The sequence below is a fragment of the Sphaeramia orbicularis genome, chromosome 14 (genome assembly GCF_902148855.1).
Source record: "Sphaeramia orbicularis chromosome 14, fSphaOr1.1, whole genome shotgun sequence".
NCBI classification, from domain to species: domain Eukaryota; kingdom Metazoa; phylum Chordata; class Actinopteri; order Kurtiformes; family Apogonidae; genus Sphaeramia; species Sphaeramia orbicularis.
In genome coordinates, this window is record NC_043970.1 from 17,380,730 (window position 1) to 17,406,727 (window position 25,998).

General features: G+C 36.2%; 1 protein-coding gene across 3 annotated transcripts in view; it reads left to right on the forward strand.

The window, feature by feature from the left end:
* Nucleotides 1-25,998, forward strand: part of gtf2ird1 (GTF2I repeat domain containing 1) — a 56,332-nt gene that overhangs the window by 24,879 nt on the left and 5,455 nt on the right. For 2 of the 3 annotated variants that reach the window (XM_030154383.1, XM_030154382.1), the window contains exons 10-24: nt 1,228-1,253; nt 3,270-3,396; nt 5,666-5,709; nt 5,931-6,011; nt 8,526-8,681; nt 15,452-15,505; nt 16,300-16,380; nt 17,889-18,072; nt 18,159-18,220; nt 19,101-19,172; nt 20,530-20,797; nt 22,621-22,649; nt 22,766-22,813; nt 22,904-22,981; nt 25,571-25,763. In XM_030154383.1, the coding sequence (XP_030010243.1) occupies nt 1,228-1,253; nt 3,270-3,396; nt 5,666-5,709; nt 5,931-6,011; nt 8,526-8,681; nt 15,452-15,505; nt 16,300-16,380; nt 17,889-18,072; nt 18,159-18,220; nt 19,101-19,172; nt 20,530-20,797; nt 22,621-22,649; nt 22,766-22,813; nt 22,904-22,981; nt 25,571-25,763 (1,503 nt within the window). The remainder of the gene's footprint in view (nt 1-1,227; nt 1,254-3,269; nt 3,397-5,665; nt 5,710-5,930; nt 6,012-8,525; nt 8,682-15,451; nt 15,506-16,299; nt 16,381-17,888; nt 18,073-18,158; nt 18,221-19,100; nt 19,173-20,529; nt 20,798-22,620; nt 22,650-22,765; nt 22,814-22,903; nt 22,982-25,570; nt 25,764-25,998) is intronic. The other variant, XM_030154385.1, reaches the window with a different exon arrangement.

Sequence of the window (25,998 nt, forward strand, 5' to 3'; positions counted from 1 at the left end):
ATGCATGATTCACAATAAAAAAAAATGTCAAAATACAGAGGATAATATTGTAATAAATGGTGATAAATCCCTTAAGGAAGATTAGATACAGATAAAAATTCATTTGGGAACTGACAAAAAGGTAACACTGGGTCTTTATAGATTAATATGAACAAAAACTTAATCTAACGACAAGAACCAATACAAGTATCATTTAAGTACCAGAACAATATGCAGTAGGAATATTGGTATGATTAAAAATTATTAAAATCTTGACAGTACTTGTTTGTACATTGGACTTAGCTAGACTAGAAACAGGCCTGAGAACTGCTGATGTAATTGTACAGTGGTGGAAGTTTTTGGACACCCCAGGCATTTGTGATGTATTGCATAAGGAATCACTCTTTAAGTCACTGAACTCTGTATTAAGTATTGCTAGTATTGTTCATTTCCCTCTCCATCAAGGTCAACACTGGATGTTTTAGCAAAATAGTACAACACACCCAGGACATGGCATGTTGAAACAGTCAAAAATTAGTTTTGTTCTTTTTTGGTTCACAAATAACAAAGGAAATCATATCAATATTTCACGGTATTATTTTAGATTGTCTGAAAACTTTTTTCCACCACTGCATGTGTGAGTCATGCTGAAACTGTTGCTCCAGGAATGGTACATTTTTGGCTGGTTTAATTAAACATGGTTAATGATCACTCAAAACATAAAAGAGGCCTGTGTTGTTAATAGTTAAAAATATATTGTCCTTGCTCTGAACTTTTGATGTAACAGATAGGCAGGACCCAGAACCAGAGCTCTGTTCAGCACGTCAGTTTATGTTGGAAATAAATGCAAATTAAACAGGAATAAACAATATAATCATGCCTTGATATACACAATACTTGTACCTTATCTCTTTTCTCCTAAGCTTCATTATAAGCAGGAGAGAAACATCTTAGAGGACAGAGCTGTAGCGTGTGACAGAAGGAAGACAAAGCATTTCAGAAGTTTATATCCATTCAGTTATTTTTAGTCACAAGGATTCATCCATATCAAACAAACAACTTGATTACATGTCTGTGTGATGGAGACATATTGTTTACAGAGCAGTTAATGTGCTTAAGAGCTGGTAATGATGCGTTCCTCGACATGTATAGTTTTTTACGTCATGTTTTTCCTTTAATTGGCATTCAGAGCTAAACCTTTCTTTGAACTCGGCAACTAATGACCTGTTTTCTTCTTTTCTCTTCCAGCATGTTTGATGAAAGGATTTTCACTGGTAAGACTGTGATTCATTTAATTTATATTTTAATATGACTGTTTCATGCATCTGCATGGGGATTTTTCCTCATTAGTAAAACAATGCTGACTTCTCTCCACTGTGTGATACAGGGATGTGTTAATTCTGGTACTTTCAGACATAAAACCTGATCAGAACAGTTTGGTTGTTTCCATTAGTAAGGATTAAAGGGTTAGTTTAGGTTTTTCAAAGTAAGGTTGTATGGAGCACTCATCAGTGTACAGTAGATGGCAGACTAGAAAACTGTGTAAAGGTCAACTTATTTAGGCCACACTAAAAAAAATTCTATATCCATTGAAATCTATGCTATATTAAAATACTTTCACTGATCTGCCCTGCTGTCAGACAGCCCTTTTACAACAGAGGATTAAAGCTGTGATTATCACTCTCTTCATAGTCACAAGATTCCTTTTACATAAACAGTAATACTTTAGAGGACACAGAATGTGCTGGTCTGCCACTGCCTTAGTTTGTTTGTGCTACTGATAATAAGGAGCCATGCCTTTTGCATATGAAATGTCAAGTGTGAGTGGTAGTAGCCCAACATTTCTGTAGTTTCAGTAGTTGCATACACAAACAATTAGTAAGAAGTAAATTGATGAAGAGTTCATGGTGAGGAAAACTAACGCCCCGAGGCCTTTGACCAGAGCATCAGAAAGTGACCAAATGGGATGAGAACCACTAAGAAACAACGCAAAGAGTCAAAGAAAGAGACAAAGTGCTAAAAGCTAGATGCATTGTTTTTGTTTTCACCTCTGGACACATCTAAATTTAAAGAATGGATTTTGATGCTGAAATCACTGCGTTTGTTCTACATGGGCGAGTTTGATTATGAAGCTATAAAGTGATGTAATTATTGTTATGATATTTGCCAAGTTTGCCGTTTGTTGACTTACATTTCATCGGTGACAGTTCTGACCTTGTTTTGACAATTCCAAACAGATCTTTAGAGCAGCTATTGTCAACACAAACCACACAGAAAATGGAGGTGGTTTATGGTTTTACTATGTCTGTTTTCTGTCTAAAAACAGAGCTAAGCTAACAGAACTATAATGTAAACTATCAGCTGATACAGCATGGGAAGATGATAAGACTGTTATTTTCACTAGCTGTCAAAATAGCCAGGTATGAGGATTTCTTTTCAAGAAGAAGATGAAGAGGAAAACTTAATGATACCATAATACAGATGTGGGTAAACAATGAGCTTTATACTTTATTCAGTGAGTGATACAGTCTGTGGATACATAGTGTTGAGTCATTGGTGGTTTTAGTTGAACTAAGTGTGTTCTGGTACTTGACTTGTCCCTGCTGTTGAAAGGTTGGAATATCAGTACTACGTATAACCCCTTTAGCCACTAGTTCTTCTATGAAAATATGAATATATGTACCTGAACTATTTGCAAACTGCTGAAGAATGGTTTAATTCAATGAAACGCCTTTCTTTCCAATACTTGTGACATGTAATGAATACTGTTGTGTCGCAGTATGTAGGGGCTCTGAAGTGTGCCAACTAAAACTAAGCATTATGACTGTCATGGTGGAGGGATTTATGGCAGGGTGTGATGGTTCGATTAAATGGCACTCCTTTTAAGTAGGTGGACCTAACAAACTGGCAACTGAGTGTTGAAATAATGATTGTTTGGTCAGCTGATCACTGTGCACAAATGTAGACTTTGAAGAAAAAAGAGACAAAATGTAATTTGTGCCAGCACAAGTAGTCTGCGTATTTATTGCCATGAAAAATGATCACCATCTTTTCAAAGGGAACTTTGGGTAAAATGTAATTATTTTGGAAGGATTCCATGTTCGCTTTGTGTGGAGCTTCTGCTAGACATTTAGCCTCTTGCTATTTGTCAAAATCTTTACCATTAATTACAGTAACGGGCTAACAGAAAATGGCTGTGTCAAGTCTTTATTTATATATTTACACCCCGCAGATGTTCTCTGCTAATGGGATGCAGCATTTGTTTATCCTTTCTGTCTTGTTTGTTATAGCTGCTGGCAAGATTGCAAGGGAGGAGGGCAAGCTTGACCTGGGCTGCACGCCTGAAGACAGCTTCCCTGACAATCTGAGCATCCCACCCACCACCTCCGAGCTGGTCAGCAATCCTCACAGCAGCAGGTCAGCGCTCAGCCTACATAGATATTTAGGATTACCCCGTAGACTTTATTTACAGTATAACGTGGAAATATGAGAGCACGACATATCACTAAATTGCTCTGTGTATCCAAACAATATTACTCATAATGTAGATCCAATAAACAACAGATACTGTACTGAGAATGCTAAAGAGCTATTGGGCTTCACAGAACTGAGTATTTCATTGCTACCAGCTGTGATGAGGTTATTTCTGGTGTCATTTCTGTTAACAGTCCTTCACTCTGTTTTGATTTAGCACCACTTTATGTTGACATTTTTATGCCTCAGTGACAGCCGCGGCCAGAGGCATTATTTTTCCAGGTTGTCCGTCCGACCATCTGTCCCATTCACTAGAATATCTCAGAACCGTCTTGAGGGAATATCTTGAAATTTGGCACATATATTCACTTAGACTCAAAGCCACCACGACCTCACAAAGCATTTTTTTGCCCATAACTCAAGTGTTCATAGAGTGAAAGAGTTTCTGCAAATCTTTACGATGTCTAGAATCCAGTAATGTGAGTTTTAGGTCTGAAATGTCTTAAAAAAACTCTTTTGAGATTTCTTTCAAATTAAGTGCATTATGAAGTTAATGTTACTTTTATACATTTCCATTAAATTAAGTTTCACTTGTAAATACAGTTCTGGAGGACTATGCCAGTCTCCAGCTTGCAGCTCTACCCAGGGGATCCCAGACCAGCTGGGGGATATAATCCTCTCACTACAGCTGTAATAAATCCTGGGTTGGCTGGTTGAGGTGCATTCAGGCACCTGATAAGGATGCCCCCTGAACGTCTCTATTTGCAGGTCTACAAAGACACAACAGAGGGAGACCCAGGACTTCTCACAAATGTTTACAAGGATAAAATGACCACATGAAAACATTTTCTATCCATGTGAGGGACTATGCTGGAAGGCATTAGGATACACAAGAATTTTTCTAATAAGGGTTTTTATTTAATCAAAAAACATTTAAAAACTAGAAAAGCACTTGGAGAGTGCAGACTTCCGCCACAGATAAGTTCCCCACTGATCACCACCAGAATTTAATCATTTGTTTCTTGTGCCACTATCAACATTTCCTGAAAATTTCATCCAAATCCATTCATAACTTTTTGAGTTATCTTCTTGCTAACAGACAAACAAACCAAAGTCCCCCCCCCGCGCTCCCAATCATCACCAAAATTTAATCATTTGTTCCTTGCGCCAGTGTTAACATTCCCTGAGAATTTCATCAAAATCCGTTCATAACTTTTTGACTTATCTTGCTAACAGACAAACAGACAGACAAACCCCGATGAAAACATAACAGATTACATAAAGAAAACATAAACATAAAGATTTTTTACCTCCGCTGTTACACTTGGCGGAGGTAAAAAATCTATTTATAAAAGTAAAAAAGCAGGTTCTTGGGCCATAAAAAGAGGTCAAACACACAGCACTGAACTCTGACCAATACAGAGTAGTTTAAGAAACTAATTGACACATATATATATATATATACTGATCAGTCCAGTCAGATGCAAAATGAAAGATGAGTAAAAACCCCTAACAATGAATAACTGTCAAACAAATAAGTGGACAGTCACTTTTAATTTCTCAAAAGTAAACATTAATTAAGCCAAACAGAACATCCAGGCAAACTTTACAAAACAACAACAGTTAATGTAAATGACAAAATCCCTTAAACCCCCCCCGTCATGGCGGTGGTTTGGTACGGCATCATCATTACCACATCCTCCAATTATAGCGAGTGCACCCTTGGGTCCATCTTTTACACACACTCAACGATTGGTGGCAACATTGAACTCTCACCACTGGTAACAGAAATAAGAATTACACATAAACATAAATTAACATAATGTAAAATAATGTTAGATTGGCTAAACTGAAATGTTGAATGTAACTGAATGTGCAATTTACAAATAGAAATATATGAAATTAACCTCATGTATATGTCTAATATATGTTCAATAGGAGCAAAAAGTAAGAAAACAAAAATAAACATATTTCCTCTAAACTAATATTCAATATTTTTTTAATTAAATTTGTTCAAAGTCTTCACTGTGTACAATGGCAAAGGGAAACAACAACCAACAAATATAAATTCTAGTAATTTTTCTGATGCTCCAAGTAGAAATTAAGTTAAAAATGTTAAAAATATGCACAGACATATCTCTATAAGGCTATTGGAAGTAGAGAATAAGTTGATATATGTCCACACTCACAACTGTTTTGTTTGGTTTTACAGATCAGCAAGTGCATGTGTGAGTCCTTTGGCTGACTGTGAAGCAGGTTAGTGCAACCACTCTATTATTTTATTACGCTATAAAAAAAATCCTTGCTGTGATATTCTCCTCTTTAGGTCCCGGGTATCAGATGGTGAAAGATCATTTCCCTTCATGTTTTTCAGTCTGTTCAGTTCAAACACATTCTATCAGCTACTTAAATCCGTCTCTCACAGTCAACAAACACGGTGTCACAGTCAGGCAATGTGAACTGTTCTATCCCCCCAGGTCCTTCAGCAGACTGCATTCCTTTGAAACGGATTAAAACAGAACCTCCAGACGGGGAGATCATTCAAGTTACGGTGCCAGGTGAGCGAACAAAACTATTCTGAATATTCCTCCTTCCCTGTGTTCTAAACAATTTTCACAGATTCAGTCACATCAGAAGTAATCCAGTGTCCTAAATTCAACCTTTAAAATGCAGTAAATGTTTTGCCGTTTATAGAGGTTAGCTGTATAAATATCAAAAATCAAACTTAAAAAGAATATTTCAAGATTAGACAACTCTACATTTTCATAGAAGTTTAGTTGTTCAGCTTTACATGTAGTACAATTTAGTGCAGGGGTTTCCAAAGTGGGGTACGCATAACCCCAGGGGTACTTGGAAGAAGCCCAAGGGGTACTTGAAATTTGTTTTGAAAAATACATTAAATAAGTCATCATGTACCAAATACAAAATAAATAATGAGAATTAATGCTGAAATATTAAACACAATAAATACATTCATATAATAGCTCTATTGTCAATTATCTTTTTTAAGCTTTGACAACATTTTAAGAACGTTTCTATTTTGTATTATTCAAAATGACTTTATTTGAGTAGCTAAGTAACTATTTTTTGTTACAACAAGCACTGTTTGTTATCTATTTATGAATTCCTTTTCCAAACAGCACCTCAAACAAACTCTTTTTAAGAGTCCTAGAAGCATTCCTTCCCATGATTTTTTCAAATTATTTTTTGTTGATGAAAGGGTCATTTATTAATTAATGACCAATTTATTTATTTTTCTTATCAGTGAAAGAGGGCACTTTTCAGTTTATATTTTGCACACACAATTTACTTTAAAAAATGTGTTATTTTTTTATATATTCCAGTTAAATATATGTTGCTTGTTTACAAAGTTTTGAAAATACAAACAGAAACCTTTGGCACATGAACAAATTTTACTAATTTTTTTTTTTTTTTTTCAATCAAAAATGCTAAAGCAAGAGTTGGGGGTACTTGGCTATAAAAAAGTATATTTCAGGGGAAGTTTGAGAACCACTGATTCACTACATATCAATCTTTATTAATTAGGGGACAATTTACCATGTTTTCTGTATAACAAAAAAATGATTCTTTAAGTTGTAATGATTGTAATGTTAGAGATTTTCTTCCTGTATTTCTGTCAAAATGGATTAAAAGAATTCAGTCAAATGGAGAGTCAGTGTCTGAAAAAGACTTAAGACATTCTAGTCATGAGTTTGGTGTAAATATTATATATAACATGACCATATAAATGAAGGGGAACCCTGGTTGTTCACCTGGTCGATCATGTACCATAAAGGCCAAGGTCTTGTTTCAGCTCATCCAGGTTTAACCCCCACTCTGGTCATTTGCTGCATGTCACTCCCCTCTATTTCTCCTGTGACCTTGATGTCTAGATTTACTTTACAGCCGTCATAATAAAGCATAAAAATGTATATAAATGAGTACACAAGTCTAGTATATGCTCGTAATAAAATTGATAGAGGTTTGTATTGTCTGGGAAATAACGTAACATAAATACTAAATCAAAAAAAGAAATGATAAAATAGTGTCTCCTCTGTCACTGAAACTCAATGATAATCAATTATTATACAGTACAGTGGTGGAAAAAAGTTTTAGGACACCCCATGCTTTTGTGATATACTGTATTAAGAATCAGTTATAAGTCATTTAACTCTAACTATTGTTCCATTCTCCAAACCCACATGTTCCCTTCTGCACATGCTCTGTTCCATCGAGGCCAAAACTGTTTCAGCAAAAAATGAAACACATCCAGGACATGACATGTTGAAACTGTCAAGAATGTAGTTTCTTTTTTTTTTTTTTTTTTTTTCATGTTAACAATAAACCAAAAAATCATTTGAATTTGTTTGTCTCTGTCTGAAGCAGCCACACCTTTTGAAACAAATAGGATTTTTTTAATATATATTTCAGGATAACATTTTACATGTGTGTCTCATGTGAGACACACATGTAAAATGGTAAGGGTGTCTGAAACCTTTTTTTCCACTACTTTATGTGTTGTCAGGTATCAAGATCATATTTCCTGTTGCCACTGTAAAGGAGTATTAGGACCATGTTAAGGAAAATAAATGAGAAGAGGAAGCAGAGAGTATTTTGAGAGTAAACTTGAAATGTCAAGAATGAATGTGACATTTTAAGAGCAAAGCTGAACTCTTGCCTTTTTATCAAACTATTATTGCACATGGTTGTCACTCCAAAGTGTCTTGCATATATAAACTGGCTTTACTGTTTATAATTTATTTCTTTTAATAAGGAAATTGTTTCTGTGCAGTGATAAGTACATACTGTATTTTCACCTGTGGAGATATTGTGCCTTCTTCCTTGTTTTCCATTTTGTCACCTCCCTAAAATGATTTCCTGTCATTTCATCAAATCGTCAAATACTCAATTTCCAGTTAAGTTTTTTGTGTTTCCTGAAAAATATTTTAAAAAAAGACTTAGGAAATGATGTCAGAAAGGTGGCGGCATTTAATTTGGCCTTAATACTCTGGTATAATAGTGTCATACAGAAAAACATCAATAGAAATCTCCATCCTCTTTTATGTGTCCAGATGCGAACGCGAATGCGAATGCAAGTGTGGAAGAGCCCGGTGAGTCGGTTGTGGATCCCCCTGCAGCCTCGGCATGTCCGGCCACAGCCTCCCCTTCTGCCCCCTCTGCCCCTCCTGCTCCTTCTGCTCCCCACCACCCGATGGAAAATCACGCAGGTAACCTCCGCCCCTCCGGCCCCCTCAGTTCCATCTCCCTTCTTCTCACCACAGCTCCTGGAATGCCAGCTCCACCCACAGATACCCCGGAGCCGTCCATCTCTCACCACCTCCACCTCACACTCGGCCGCTTTGTAGGGAGCTAAATAAGCTGCCGCACGTATGGAACCACTTTTTATTTCCAGATATTTTTCCTACACTCACCCTCTTTCCCAAGTCTGCTAGTAGACACAACCCCAACCTTAAAGATCCCCACCGCCCACTGTAGTTCCACCCTTAAAAAACTAGCCTCAATCTGTGAAATGCACCATGTATCAACAACAGATAATCACAAGGTGTCTACAGGTCCTCAGAAAGCCTTGAAATGGATACAAATCTTTATTTAGTCTTAAAAGTCAATTTGTGTGGTCTTAAGTCTAATTTAATTTATCCCACTTGTATTTCTTTTTGTCAAAGATACATTTCTTACTTACACCTGACGCCGAACCTAATACTTCCTTTTTTCCTTTATATTTCTGTGCAATATGGGCAGAACTGATACCAATAAATAAATGCTAGTCAATGCAGTATCTATAAGAAAAGCTGTTTTTATAGATTAGCTGTTTTTATTCCATCACCAATAATCAGAATAAAATGTAGAAGAGTAAACAAGTTTTTAATATCTGGACGAATTACCTTAGTTGTTAATGAAACAAAAAAACTGTGTAATAGTCTAATTTTGTTTAAAAAAAAAAAAAAAAAAAAACTTCAGAAGAGACCTAATGAGGAGAAACAGAAGACATGACGAGATTAAACAAAAACTATGTCAAAGATGTAACAACATGAAAATGATGCATCAAAAGGATGCAGAGATTTTTCAGTGTGAAAGTCAGTGTTTGTCAACTTCAGCTTGTAAAATCTTGTGTCTGTTAGTTGGTGATTGTGTATTAACTATCTAGCTAGCATTTTATGGACTTTATCTGATATTGAAAGTCAGACAGTCCAGTAAAATACCTTTAATTTAACATGTTAACACTGATAAAGTCAGTAAAATATTATGGCAATTCAGGGCATAGCCTAATTTTGTACATTTGGTTCTTAAGAGACATAAAATTGATTTGGGTTTCTAGCTATAAAAAAAAAAATGAGTTACCGCATAAAAATCCAGATGGTTGTGTATGAGTTTAAACAGTATTTTACTTCAGTGCATGAGAAGTACCTACCAACAAGCTTTAGAAACCTAAAAGCAAAATATTCAAAATAATTCTAAAAATCATAACAAAATATGCCACAATAGTAATATAATATTAATAGAGCAAAATTACTTAAAATAGAAAACCTTGTATATTTTAGCTGACTTTGTGAACTAAATAAACCCAGAAACCAACAAAAATGTATATATGACAACTGTAGCATGAACATGGCGACACATCCACGCCGCCAACACCGCTATGATCTTCTAAAGGACAAACCAGTTGAGAAAACGGAAATGATTGAATGAATCTAAAAGCACATTGTGATAATTGTCCTACATGCACTAACCTGTTGGTAAAATGTAGGTTAAAACCTACGTCTGCACAGGACAATAAACTGCACGTTTCTTATATTTAACTGCAATACATGAGTTGGAAAAAGATTTGTCCAAAATGTGTAAATATGGTTAAAATGATCTTGCAGAGGTTTTAAAATGCATTAGGTATCTGAACCTGTAGACACCCTGAATTTACTTGATTGACTGTGTTGCTTCTTTAGCCAAATGAATCATTACACATCCCAAATTTTCATTCGATTCATGGTGCATATTTGCAGATCCCCAGATTTCTGTCCCCCAGTCCTGCTGCCCAGAATGATGACAGTTTGTTACTTTTATTATAGAAATTCCTCCTCCAGAATCCCAGTAAAACCCTAATCCTAGCCCCGCCTAACACAGAACTTTCAGTAGACTGAAGTTAAACCTTAGACTTAGAAGAAGGTTACCAAGAACAGCTGAGCAGACCACATTCTCTTTTTAATTTCACTGGCCTCATTTATTACTTTCTAATAAGAAGGCAGTGTCTAATTCTGTTTGCCCAAAGTATTTGCCTTTTTTTTCTTCTAGCTGTGGTTTTATTGCCCAGGATTTTGAGATTCTCACACTACTGTACTTCACTAGAGGTAAATGAAGTCTGAAAACAGTGCTTGCAGCAAAAGGTTTACATTCAGTACATTTCATAAATTCATCCAGCGTTAATATTTTTAAAATGATTTTAAGGTTAAAGTGTTAAATCAATCAATGTTAAAGTTAAGAGGTTAATGTTAAATGAAATTATTAAAAGATACTGGGGTTTTTTGTTTAGTTTTGTTTGTAATTGGATGTAGTTTTGACACTTCACTATCACAATGTTAAGTTTTTTTGTGGAGCTCAGAAAGAATACCTGCTAATGGGACTCCTAGTAAACTAAACCTTTACTTAATCTCAGAATATATTGAGATAGAGGCCTCATTTGCAGTATAGCCAAGAAACAGTGGTGATAAAAACAATAAAATGGTAATTCAGTTAACAATGAAAGCTAAAGACCATTCAAAGGAATCACAATAAGAACTTTGATAAAACAATAGTAATAAAAACAACAGAAGGCAGTTCAGAACAACAAAACAATAAGAAGCCATTAAGAATAATTAAAGTAATTAAAATATAAGGCTAGCTACAAGAAAAATATAGTGAAAATAAAACATTTAAAATGCCCTTGAGGGAAAAAATTAAACACTCTTAAGCTTTGTGAATATTGTTCTATGTTGCTGGTGTAAAAAAAAATTCATAAAATGCCTGCGTGACGGTTGATAAGCTACAGAATTCACCAGTTTTTTACAGGCGCTATGTTTTATGCAGTTCTGATGTAAACTGGCGACAATGCTTGTGCATGTTTAAAGTGTGAAGTTTTCAGTGCTATGAGCACCACAAACAGATTGTCATTCATTACCGTTATACTGGGCTGCGAGCTAAAAGTCTGTGCTTTACTTCTGGGCAAACTAAACACAGGAAGTAAAAAGTCCTACACTGTTATGTATGTAATTACCCACAATCTGCTCGGAGACACGCAGTTTGGTCGATCCATGCCAACTCACCCAGAATTCTGAACTTTTCCCATTTCATGTGATGGGTTTTCAAGTTCACAGGACCTTCGAAGATCCTTGTGCTCAACTCCAAATACCTTTTGGTTGTGCATTTTTAAGCCAAGTTTCATCATTTGTATCCGTGTTCTAAGCCTCACCAACTGCTTACTTTCTGCTGGATTGAGTTTAAATATGTGCTGAACATCCAGGAAAGCCTAAGGATCATATTTTACCATGTGAGCAGTTGTTACTGAAATCAACTTTTACTATTGAATACTGTGTACACTGCCAGTGAGCTGAAAAAATCCACTTTTTACAACATTTTAACTCCCAAGAGAGATTATCTTAATTTCCTTGAAGCCTTTTTATGGGAAACTATTAATATTTATTGCCTATATATAAAAACTTTAAAGCTTTTATATTACTCCTTCTTCAGGAGCTTTAGGATTTTTCAAGGTCCTGTGAATCTAATTGAAGTTTTCACATGAATTTTTGTCTAAGAAAAAGCATGACATAAACTAGGAGGTCAATGTGAATTAGGATGGAATGACTTGTTGCATCTAATTGACTTCTAACAAACAAAAGACTATGGACTGTGCACTGGTAAGACTATTTGTTTTTCATGAATGAAATGAAACGATAAATGAGGCCTTTATTCAACACGAGAATCCGATTCTAAAGAGAATAGATGGTCCGCTCAGTGTGCTCTTGGTGTTTTGTTTTATTTTATTGATTTGCTTGTTCTTTGTTGAAGTTTTCTTTTCTTTCACAAATGACCACTAAAGGAAAGAACATGGAGGTAAGTGCAGCAAATGTCACATCAAGCTTCATTTGCAGTTATAGTGTAATTATATTCTGTAAGGGTCGATTAATATGGTTTAATCATAAAAGAGACAAATATATCACATTTGGGATTAAAAAATAATGATACTACTAACTGTAAAGATGCAGTATTTCAGATGGAAGTCGGCTGAAGTACAGTGTGATAATATGTTGGTATTTTGCAGTGTCATGTGAATGCTAAGTTATGTGGGGAGAAGGTTTCAGATTGAAAGGCGTTTTGTTGTTCTTTTGCAAAATGAATAATTACATTATTCAGAAACAGCCCAGAGGACATGTTTATACATTTTCAATAGAAAAGGCCTTTAAGAACATCTCAGCATATGAAGCTATGACATGGTTTTGAACTGTACCGCTGCACAAGTAGGGATGGGAATTAATGAGAGCTTTTTATATGCTAGTGCCATTACTGATTATGCGTACTGTTCCAATTCTTTATCGATTCCCTTATTCATTTCTAATCAATTTTCAGTGGAACAAAGCTTTTAACAAATGAAAAAATAAATGGCAATTCAGATATTTAAGCTCTTGATGTGTGCAATGATGTTTCAGCATACTGTTACTGTTTCCACTCTTAAGCTTTATTCTAACAGGAGTAATACTACGAATGGACTGCTGATATTTTGTTGATTGTGGAGGTCATCTGTGAATGTGAATTTGCAGTATCTGTAATTTGTTTTTGTTTTTTTCCTTTTTTTTTTATTGGAAAAGATAACTAGATATCTTCAACATTATCATTCATACATATGTTATCTATCAGAGCCCTTTTCGTATTTCTTATTTTATACATACAAAAGTGTAAAAAAAAAAAAAAAAAAGAAAATGAACATATGAACTGGGTGCTTACAGTTTTGGTATTTCTCACGTAAAAAAGAACAATCATAGGTTACAATACCTCTGGGTTCTTTCAACATTACACGTGTTTATGCAGAAAAAAACATAACACAAAGAATAAATACAGGGAGATTGTGATAAAGAAGACATTTTTAGAAGAGTGATACAAATTCTGGATGGCTAGAGGATACAAACTTGATCCATTTGTTCCAAACATGATAAAATGTATCCCTCTGGATTCTGATAAAGTACATTTTTCCATTTTGAATATTTGCAAGATGGTCTTATACCAGTCTTCTGTTGTTGGTGGAGTTGGCTTTAACCCCCTTCTTGTAATAGATTTCTTGCTGGCTGCTAAAAGCGCCTGTAATAATTTTGTATCCTCCCTCCTTCTAGTACAGCGACATCACCAAGATAAGATTTACAAAGTTAGCAGTATCTGTAATTTGTAAAGAAAAATTCCACCCTATTTCAGCAAATATTCTTATAGTAATATTTGTCCCATACGAATTGATATCTGATATTTTTTGTTTCTGCTGTGCCTGTGTCCTGAGTGAAGGATAATGCCAGCGCTAATGGTGATAAATGAAAGTTGTAACAGTGTTTTGGGGCCTGGTGTCACAATAAAGAATGGATATTCATGAAAGGAGCAAACTTAAATCCTTCCAAAACAAAACAAAACAAAAAAAATCAGCATCTCAAAAGATAATGAGATGGATGACATACATGACAGTCTTTCAGCAGTTCTCTATAAGTGGTGAACCTGCTGTTTACATCAGTGTCAGAGGAATAATCAATAAATTTGAGTAAAAGATAGATTTGATTTATCTCACATAAATGTCTCACATGAAAAACAGACAAATGATCAATTTCCAAATCACTGCAGATCCACAGGTGTTACTCCCACAAAGAGGACTTTACTTGGAATACCATTTTACTGACATCATAGTGTTTTTCCTCTCTCAAAATAACAGTTTGGAAGCAGGGTTCCTACACAAGTATGGAAAAGTATGGAAGTTGATTTTATTAATTTCCAGGTCTGGAAAAGTATGGAAAATGGAAACAAATGTATGGAAAAATATTCATGTTTCCAAGACTGCTCCCACTGTTCTATAAAATTAGGAATATCTAAACAAAGAAATGGATCGATCTGTTTTTTTTAAGGTGCTTGCTAGTGCAGCTAAAATGCTTGTGTGAGAGCACATACAGTAGGCTACACATCCCAGAAAACATTTGTGCAGACTGACAAGTTGAATGCCCAGTCTTCTGCTCGTATCCCCCTCCAACCCATTTTAAGGCCCGCCCAGGTACTGTCAAATGTCAAATGTCACTGCTGCTTCAACGGAGCAGGTGATGTCCACACACCGTTCATGAGCGAGCTATTCAACATGCCTTGTATGATCGTTGGCAGAACTCATAATGGGTAGATGTAAATTCTCTGACGACTGGCTCATAAATCCCAAATATAAAGACTGATTAGAATTTTTTGACCAAGACATCTGTAAATTAGGGTCTGGAAAAAGTTTGGAATTTTGAAATTTCAAATGTGTAGGAACCCTGTGGAAGGATTGTTTTGCAGTGTAGGTACCAATAAATGCAACTGATAAGCTCGTATTCTGTTGAGTCTTGTTGTAATCGGTCCTCTCCTTGAGCCAGTTCTTGAAGCCCCCCCTGTGTACACATACACAGCCATCAGGTGTTGTTGACGTCTGTATGAATGGAAGATGAGCTATGGTAACTTAACAAGCCCAAGGTCAGTAGGGTGCATTAGTTTTCTTTGTGTCAGATGTAATTGCGTAGAGAAGGTAAACATTCAAGGATTTTTAGTAAATAGTACGATAGTTTACAGTATCTGCACTGACCATGAAATGAGATGTTTTCCTTCAGCTCAGGCCGCTGTAATGACATAAACATACTGGATATTGTCTTTCAGCTCTTCCCCATATAAAAACCACATGCTTGTTATTGTTTGAAAACAGCTCTGTGTGTCCTTGTCCTTCTTATGTTTTTCTTGTTTCTTGCAGCTGAAGCTCTGTCACCGAACACAGCCAACCAGAGCATTAGAAGATCCTCTGAAGGTACAGAGAAAGATGGATCTGAGATGTAGTAATGTTACACAACTGTGTTTGTGGTGTACTGTGTTTTTAAAGAGACACAGTGAGATAAAATAAAACCACACATGCCGACTGATGCTCCGTACGGCCCTAGTTGTATAAAGCTGTGCATATAAAGGCTATTTTATCTGTTATTGTTAAAGTTTTACATAAAAACAAGTCACTAAAGGGTATGAAACATGCATCAGAGTGAGCATTTTGATGTGTGAATCAATATTAAGACCTGCAACTGACACAAGATATAATAAATACTACAGAACAAGTACGGACACAAATATATGAGCAATGATGATAAGAAAAGAAGTGGTTATTACCCCTTAGTATTACTCATTGAGGTATAGCCCCTTTGTGTTTTAGTCTCTTATGAACTCCTCAAGATTGATTTGCAATTCCTTTTAGAGTCACTAGGACATAAATAATATTATAGTTGTATAGTTTTTGGTTGTATTCTACCACACAAAATATTTCTAACTGATTTCCACCCCAATTTCTGCACTTCTACCGCACTGCTCTCCAACATCATTTATTACAACGATTAATGCGCAGTGCAGTTAGTTTGTCGTTACCGGGTCAGCGTAGGCCAGGGAGAATTTATCAAATCTGGCAAAGACAGAGGCAGTGATGCTCACAGGTGGGAAGATGCACACTAACCTGAAAGGCCAGTCCAACCCCCCTGTCTTCATGTAATTATGACCTCATGATGCGGTTGGTGTAAAACAGCTGCTTTGGCGTATTTGTTTGTGCTCTCGTTCATTCAGCTGGGAGTCTGGTGGAGGACATTGGTGAAATGATTCTTCAGCTGAGACGACAAGTGGAGAGCCTCTTCTGCATCAAGTACGGTAAGTTACCTGCAGAAGTGGAGCTAAGCACGCAGCAGCACAAGGAAAGACTCGCAGAGTGGCTGTAATGTCATCTACATTTATATATCCTACATTTATATATCCTTTACCTGAGCACAGCTTAGGAGCTATGTCATTTGCGTTTTCCATATCAAATAAACTTAATGAAAAAAAAGCTGGTTAGAAGGTAAGCTGGTTCATATTAATATCAGTTCATTCAGTGGTGCATATGACAGGGAGCGGAAGGAAATTAGCTACACACGACCTGCAAAATTGTGGGTGGTTTCTAAATTACTGATATGTTAATTTTGCCAAACATTTCTGTTTCTCTATATCCTCATCATATATTGAATTAGGCTGTTATTTATGTGTGATTCATGCATGTGGGCGCTTCATCAGTTCAGACAAACAGGCATGTATTTTTACCATGACAACTGAAATGTGGCAGCGCAACAGCATAACTAAAATGATTCCTCTGTTTATGGATAATAAAGTGTACGACTATAATTAACTGAAATAAAACAGCATGTCTCTCAATCTCTTTCTCAATGTATTTGCAGTGTTGAAAGGCACACAGCAGGGACTACTTTTATTTTTCTGTCTCCTTCTCATTTATATTCTGTTCTGTCATTTCTTCGTATAATATATAATATTGTATATATACATACTGTAAGTAATGTCATTTTTGTTAAAAATCTATTAGCTGTTTGTGGAAAATGTCTATTTGCTTCCATTGTTGCTACCGTTTAATTATTATTATTATTATTGTTGTTGTTGTTGTTGTTGATATTCTCATTTCAATATATAATGATAGATACAAACTATGTAGATTCAGTGCTTTATAACTGTTCTCTTATGTCTGACAATAAAAAAATGTATTAAATGATACATCAGTATTATAACCTAGTTTTATGCATTGATCCATTTTGATGAAAATAACAAAAAAAAGAAGAAAGAAATGGCAAAAAACAACATATTGTCAATATTTAATAGATCTTCATAATTTCCACTAACTGTTTAGAAAGAGTTGTTAGTAGTACATTGTTTCCCATAAAGCTGGAATAAAATATTTTTCCTCTTCCCATGAAATGACTTTTACAATGCGATTTATTGATAGATAAAGTGTAACTGGGACTCAGTTTGTGATCATTGTACCTGGTTAAAGGTAATTACTGATGTGTATGAATAGGAATAAAAAGAGGAATGTGTATGAAAATAAAATTATTCCAACTTTATGAGCAACAGTGTATTAAGAAGTGTAACCCCACCCCCCACCCCGACTCCCCTATACTTGATGCCCTGTTTGACCCCATGAATTAGTCAACATTATTTTAATAATTCAGTGGGGCAAAGAATGAAGAATTAAACAGAAAAGACATTACAGTGTAGTCTATAAGAGAAGCAGCTTGACCCAATACATATTTACATCATTGAAGAAAAAGTTGGAGCTACGGAAAAAGAAAGAACACTTGTGTCCACATCTTTACCTCTAGTGTTTTCCTCCTCAGCTGAAGCTCTGGGCCTCCCAGAACCCTCCAAGGTGCCGTACTCTAAGTTCCAGATGTACCCAGAGGATCTTTACGTCACTGGACTGCCTGAAGGAATCGCCCTTCGAAGGCCCAACTGTTTCGGAGCAGCCAAACTACGCAAGATTTTGAATGCCAGCAGTCAGATAAATTTTGTCATTAAAAGGTAAGAGCACAGACAGGACTATTGACAGTTGATGCACATTTAATTCCAGAGATGAACCACTGTTTTGTTACTGTGTTTGTGCCCAGGCCTGAGCTGTTAACGGACCAAGTCAAACAAGAAATGCCTTCTGTCCCCGTCTGTGATTCAGGTACTTGCATCATAAAATTAAATTAAAATAACAGCCAATTTCCCTCCAAGCATTACCCACTAAAATCACAAATGTGGAGAAAAATGCATCAAGGCATTATGATCATTCATTTCCTCCAATAAAGGAAACTCAGCTAAAAGCCCTGATGAAAAATTAAATCCACTTTGTGCATGTCATGAATGTGTAATTATTTGTTTTTGTGTGCTGTCCCATTATTTCTCTGACACTTGTCACTAGTAAAAATTCTGACTGTTTAACTAAAAAGGTCTGATGCTTATGGTTGCGTATTTTGTAGCCCAGCACACACTGATCAGTGCACACATATGCTTTAGGGTTCAAGGGTACAAACCTCAGCAGGCCAGCAATTATTGCTTCTCTGTGCTATGGTAAAAGTTTTGTTTTCTTTAGTCTTAATGAAAAAGCACATACGTCTTGTTTTTAACCTTGTACACTCGAGCAAAGTCAATTTTCATTCTGCAAATAACACTAAACATTTCAAGTCGGTACATAAACCTATTCCACATATTATTCTGTTCTAAGCTGTAAAAGTAAAGTGGCATCTCTGCAGACACTAGAAAGACTTAACGCAGAAAATTCTACCAGCTGGAAGCTCATAATGCAGGTTTAAGATGCTATTTGCACTGTCCTCTGCTCGCTCAAATTATGAGGTCAAAGCCAGTTCAGGAGCTATTTTTGCACCAGCTTTTCTAAAGGAAAAGTGTCCTTGCTGGGATTTTCTGCAGCAGTCTACTTTTTATTTGTGACCAAGCTTAGTTGCTGGAACAAAAAGCAACTTTGATGTTTATAGGATTCAGTAAATCTTAAGAGATGGAGAAAACAAATGCTTAACTTTAAATGTTTTGTTTTGTTTTTTTCATAGAACTGGATGTCAAGGACGCATCACCAGTAACAGAGGATGCTGCAGCTGCATCCAAGAGGCCTGGCTTCTCAGGTACATTTAACTCTGATATTCAGAGAAAAATAATTAACAACACACACGGGTTCCAACGCCATTGAAGATACAAGTCTATGAACCCCACACCATTTTCCAAACAGAAAATCCCTCATTTAGAGTTGTGATGATGAATGTGGCGACTGCTGTCTAACATGTTGGTCCAAATCCCCAAATATAATCTCCAGTTTGGGGTGGGATCTGTTGACTCTGAAGACCATAATATATATTCATCATTTTCATACTCATCAAACCATTCAGTGACCTACAGATGAGACGGTTTGTACGGGACCTAAAACTATTGTCTTTCTACACTCCACATTTAACCTTTCATAAGTGATTTATCACCATTTATTATATCCCCAAAATCAAGTTTTGGGGATACACGATAATGTTTTGTTTGAACATTTTTATCATGATAATATTTCAGATCCACTGGAATAGGGAATACTACAAGATGTAGCTGTATTGTTCCCCAGTATTTTTGTCCATATGTTATTTGAGCTCAACCAGCTAATGTAGTAGGAGGATAATGAGTCTAAAAATACATTCTATAAGTAATAAGTTCAAATTGTTTCTGTTAACATTACCAAGTATCTGATACAAGTAAAGGCCCATTTATGCTTTATGTTAAAGACGTGTACAGATATGGACAGAGCGTTCTGTCCGTCCTCTGCGTTCACTACGTCCATATTTGTGTCTGTCCTCTGGGAGTTTGCGGATGCGAACCCAAACGGACAATACGGGGCAGTACCACTGGGAACTGTGGATTCACTTTTTGAGATGTGAAGAGAATAATTTCCAGAAATGGAGGAATTTTTCAAAGAGCGACTGTGTGAGTTACTGATAAACTGCTGACATATTAATGACAACTAACCTTCTCAATATCAGCTTTAGTATCCACATAAGTAAAACCTCTGTTTTCACCATGTTTGTTATCGAATTTCTTCTTTAAAAACGTTACTCTTCTTTGTGGTACACGTCCATTATGTTAATACAGAGTAGCGCCCTCTGGTGGATTGATTGTCAAACGCTCATTCCAATGTAATGGATGCAAGTATGAAGGCAGTGATGCTTGACACGGTTTAAAATGGATATACCTGTTTATATATGTAAAGTGAGCATGAATGGGCCTTTAGTGTAAGTTCAAAGATGTGTTAAATCCTGTTGATGGTAAGAAGCCCTTAAGGTGTAGAGGCATTCGACTCACTTTGGAAGCCAGACAAACATAAAACTGCTACAGAAAACACCAGCCAATACCTCCCATCACCTACAGTGTTGCCTGTCCTTCATGTCCTTCATACTTCACCAGTGTGTATTTAGACATTTCTGTGCCTCGTCTTTCTTGTGACTTCAGAGTGCTTGGAGTCTAAACTGTCCCGGATCGATCTGGCCAACACTCTGCGAGAACAAGTCCAAGATCTGTTCAACAGGAAGTATGGGGAGGCATTGGGCATCAAGTACCCCGTCCAAGTGCCTTACAAGAGGATCAAAAACAACCCGGACTCAGTCATCATCGAGGGCCTTCCCCCCGGCATCCCCTTCAGGAAGCCCTGCACATTCGGCTCTCAGAACCTGGAGAGGATCCTGGCCGTGGCCGACAAAATCAGCTTCACTATCACCAGGTGGGAACCAGAGATCGCATGATCATTGTGACCGCTTATCTGTTCTCTGATAAAGCATCTGTGGAGGTACAAGAACCATTCAACGTCTCTAGAGTCTCTACATTAACCCTCTTATATGAAATATTTAACAAAATAAGATCTGCAGCCAAATAATAAGAAGCATAAGAAGTGTTTGAAAGATGTTACCTGATTATCAATGAGGCTGTGGAAAATCTCATACTCTTTCATGTCCCGAGAATGATTTATGTCATGGAAATTTAATGAATAAGTACGACGATCACACTGTAAGACCGATTTATTATTACATTTTCACTTATATCATCAAAAATAGAAGACGCGTAATCATACTTGATCATTTTTCTCCTTTTATTTAGAAATTTCATTAAAATTTTCATTTAAGCCTCAAACAAAACATAAAATATTAATAAAAGAAATGAGGGGGAATATCAAAACTAAGCATCTATGACTGATTATCAGCAGAAGTGAGATTGTACTGATGAAAGTGACTGTTCTGTGAGTCAAACTGAAGGAGTTGCTTCCTACAGTTATTGTAAATGTGTGTATCTCATGACAACAATTTGGTCATTTTAAAAACCATAAACCAAATGATGTGAAATATATCACAATAATATCAATACTGATATGTAAGATGGCATTGTTGTCATTTATTTCCCCCATAATAAATAAATATTCAGAATAAATACAAAAACAGGAACTATTTTCAAGTCTTTCTGCTCTTCATTGCATTATCACAGAAGAACACGGGTCAAACATCCAAGTCTCTGTGAAATACTTTTAATATAACATGACAGATGTGGTACTGTCCAAAAGTCTTGGTAGTTTTGCAGGGTTGAGATGAGCACTCATACATTTTTATTCTCTTTTCTTCAGATACAGTAAGAAAATACAAAATACATTCATAAAAGACACACAAAAACTGAACTAAATGGGTTCTAAAGGTTGAGTGTCTATTTAGTGTGACCCCTGACCCCATGACAAGAAGCAGCACAAACAGTTACAAACATCTGCCATGTGTTGACAGACTAAATACGGCCAATTTGGTTTATAGAAGCTGCTTTTTCCCTGAAACCTACTTTCCATATATCCAGGTTGGATCTGAATACAGAGACTGAAATACATCTGTGTGGTCATTATAACTTTACTAAACCAACAAACCTAATGTTGGATTAGGACTTTTTCACAGTACTGTAAATATTGGTGAAAACACATATTATACTGTGGTACCTTTGTCCAACTCATGTCAGTGTGTCCCATTTAATTCTCTTATTCAACTAATACTTTAGATAAGACAGATTCTTGTCACCTACTGAACAGACACTGTAAACACAGATACTGAAAGCCAGCATCCAAACCTCCTCCTATCCTCGTGAGAGAAAGACGTCCTCAGATGAACTTTGATTTCAACTATTTCTGTTACAGTAAACACCTGGTTTACTCCTGTTTACATACTAACAGCAAACAAAAATGAAATCATATCATAAGTAATGGTATGTAAAGAGCCTATTGTAAACCTGGAACACCTTCACGGTTCAACTACAGCAGCAAAATAAGGCTGACGATAAAAATGGATGAGAATCCCTGCCATAAAGACTGTGATTTGTGACACAGTGAAATGAACAATAGACTATAATATGAAACAATCGCTGCATTTTTCCCTAGTGTCACACTAGTTTTGCTGCCAGAAACACTCTCCAGTACATCAAATGTGTGGAAATAAGATGTAGACCTCCACCAGCTTTGTCCCTTAAATGTGAAGTTATTCACTCTAGAATAACTTTTTCTTACCACTTTGCTCTTTGCAGACCTTTTCAAGGACTCATTCCAAAACCAGGTGGGTGCAGAAATCTTTTTTTTACTCATAAAATGTGATTAATGGACTGTGTTTTAATCGCAGACAATTACTACTGACATTTTATTCATGGTAATGTATCATAATCATTTTATTAGCACCTCGGCGAGTCACTTTACTCAAGAAGGCCTACGCCTCAATAAGCGGTGGGTACAAATCCATTCCTGACATTCAGCCGTTCAACGCCGCTGGTTTATTTGAAACTGTGTCACAATCTGATTGTCTCTCTCCCACAGATGACGATGATATTAACCGCATGGGGGAGAAGGTGGTGCTTCGAGAGCAAGTTAAGGAACTGTTTAACAAGAAATATGGTAGGAGCAACTTACGTGATAAAATGGTTTTAATCCACTGGGAGTGTTTTTCCCTCAATATCAAGTAGGATCTTGAACATTTTTTTATTATTTGCGTAGCATGTGAGGAGATAAATGGGGATTGTGAATGTGCTACAGATGTTTACAGTTTATTTTTTCTCAAATATATTTTATTGATTTTCCCTTTTAATATACAAATATATATATAACACTTCAAACAACAAAAAAAACCTTCTAACCCCCCTCTTCCCACCCTCAACAACATCTACGGTGAGTAGGCAAGGCAAGTTTATTTGTATAGCACATTTCAGCAACAAGGCAATTCAAGGTGCTTCACACAGGACATTGAAATACAACGACAGGGAAAAAGAAACACATTTAAAACATTATAAAAGAAACATGTAAAAGGTGATTAAAAACAGCAAGTAAGAAAACAACACAAAATCCAAAAATGTAAAAACACACATATTAAAGAGTTGCAGTGCAGAGTTTCGAAAGAGAACATAAAATTTAAAAAGTCAAAAGCCTTTTAGTCAAAGGCAGCAGTGAACAGGTGAGTCTGTATCCTTGACTTAAAAGAACTCAGACTCTCAGCAGACCTGATATTTTCTGGTAGTTTGCTCCAGATATACAGAGCATAGAAACTGAACGCTGATTCTCCATGTTTAGTTCTGACTTTGGGAACACAGAGCAGACCTGCACCAGACCATCTGAGTGGTCTGGATGGTTCATACTGGACTAGAAGGTCTCTGATGGATTTTGGGTCTAAACCATTCAGTGCTTTATATGCTAGCAAGAGAATTTTGAAGTCTATTCTCTGAGAGACAGGGAGCCAGTGTAGAGACCTCAGAAATGGACTGATGTGGTCCACTCTCTTGGTCTTAGTGAGGACTGGAGCAGCAGCATTCTGGATCAGCTGCAGTCGTCGGATAGACTTTTTAGGCAGACCAGAGAAGATACTGTTACAGTAGTCAACTCGACTAAAGATAAATGCATGGACAAGTTTTTTTCCAGGTCCTGCTGCAACATCAGTCCTTTAATCCTAGAAATGTTCTTGAGGTGATAGTAAGATGACTTTGTAATTGTTTGTATGTGGTTTTTAAAATTCAGGTCTGAATCCATGACAATCCATGAGTACAATAAAATACTGATAATATCAGGATGTGCATTACATATTGAGCACACACACATTTCAGTGAACATTAATGCACATACAGACACAATTATATCCACTGCCTCATAAGTCTATAATTCGGTCATCCTCTTCATTTCTATTTCTATTTCACAGTACTAATACTCCAGCCACGGAACTAGTAATAAGCTATTTTCAGGTCATAAAGGCGGTTGCAACAGTCCTTGTCCAGTTCTAGGGATTTGCACATAGATGTTTACACTAAATGAATAATTTTTTTTTTTTTTTTTATTTTCAGTCTTGGAATTGAGTTAGTTTGACATTGCCATGAAAATGTATGAGTAAAGATCTGCAGTCACCAAAATAAACAGAACTGGTAACACCAAGTCATGGCATTTAAATCCACATGGATATTTATAATTTTTTATATGAGAAGCATTGGTCGGTAGCAGGGATGTGCTCCTGCATCCCTGTGAAACCCCTCGAGGATTAAGAATGAATGAGTGAAACAGTCAGGATACGGGCTCAGCAAATCATTTTCATTTTACGTCTTACATTTGTCAATTTATTTTTATACATGGATGTACAATACATTGCATCACTTTCATAAACATTTCATTTATTATAGATTAACAAATGTAAAAGAAAATACTGTGGCGTGTTGATCAAGGTTAGGATTAAAGGTTTGAGTTGGTTTTCACATTTAAACATCGGACATAAGCATTTTTTAAGTCTGGGAATGGCTGCCTCGATATTATTATTAACAACAGCAATGGCTTCGTTTACATCCAGGAAAATGGTATCACACAAAATGTGCTTTATTAACATTAACAATTATTTCATCACTATGACAGTTTTTACCCTCAGCCCTCGCCACAGGGTATCGTCATCGGGTCATTGTTCGTCCATATGTGCAAAAACTTTGCTGTGCACTGAAGGCTGAGGGTTTTCAAGTGCGAACAGGTTATGTGTCATATTAGTTTTCATTGATTCTGTCTTAAAACACTACATTGAAACTCAGTTCAAACATGATATAAAGAGTCTGATATAGTTTATTAAGCCTGGGGCTGTAATTATTTTCCCTGTTGATTAGACTAGTAGTTATTTTCTCCATGAGAAAGTTTGTTGTTTGGTTTATAAAATGCCACAAATTTCTATTAATGTTTCCTGATGGTCAACTTGACAAATGTTTTGTTTAGTCATCATCCACAGATATTTAGATTACTGCCCCAAAGGAGAGAAGAAACAGGAAAATGTTTACATTTAAGAGGCTGGAAATTAGAAAAGAAAAAAATACGCAAACTGATTAATCAATTTTCAAAACAGTGGTTGATTAATTTAATGATTTCCCCTGAATGGATGAATCATTGCGACTCTAATTTAGGTTTCATAATATTGATAGAAAGCCACTGAAACAAAACAGAGTCTAATTAAAATCTCCTTGTTTGTGTTTTCAGGTGAGGCTCTGGGGTTGGACCGCTCCGTCGTGGTGCCCTACAAACTAATCCGTGGCAGTCCGGAGTCTGTAGAAATCAGTGGCCTTCCAGACGATATCCCCTTCCGAAACCCCAACACCTATGACATCGTGTGCCTGGAGAAAATCCTTCAAGCCGCAGATAAAATAACATTCAACATCAAGAGCCAGCTCCAGTGAGTGCTGAGACACCTGAATATTCAGCAGCCTGCTGGCTGTCACCGCGCTGTATATTTCAGCTGGAATTTAAGGGTTTGCTTCGTGGTAGTTAAGCTCATTATGGTTTATTTATGCTGGGATTTAAATCCAGCATCTGAGACGTCAAAGTAAAATAAATCTTTCTCAGCAGCAAATGTAAATAATGTGAAATACTGAACAATATTTTGACACTGCAGCAGTTAAGCCATAATG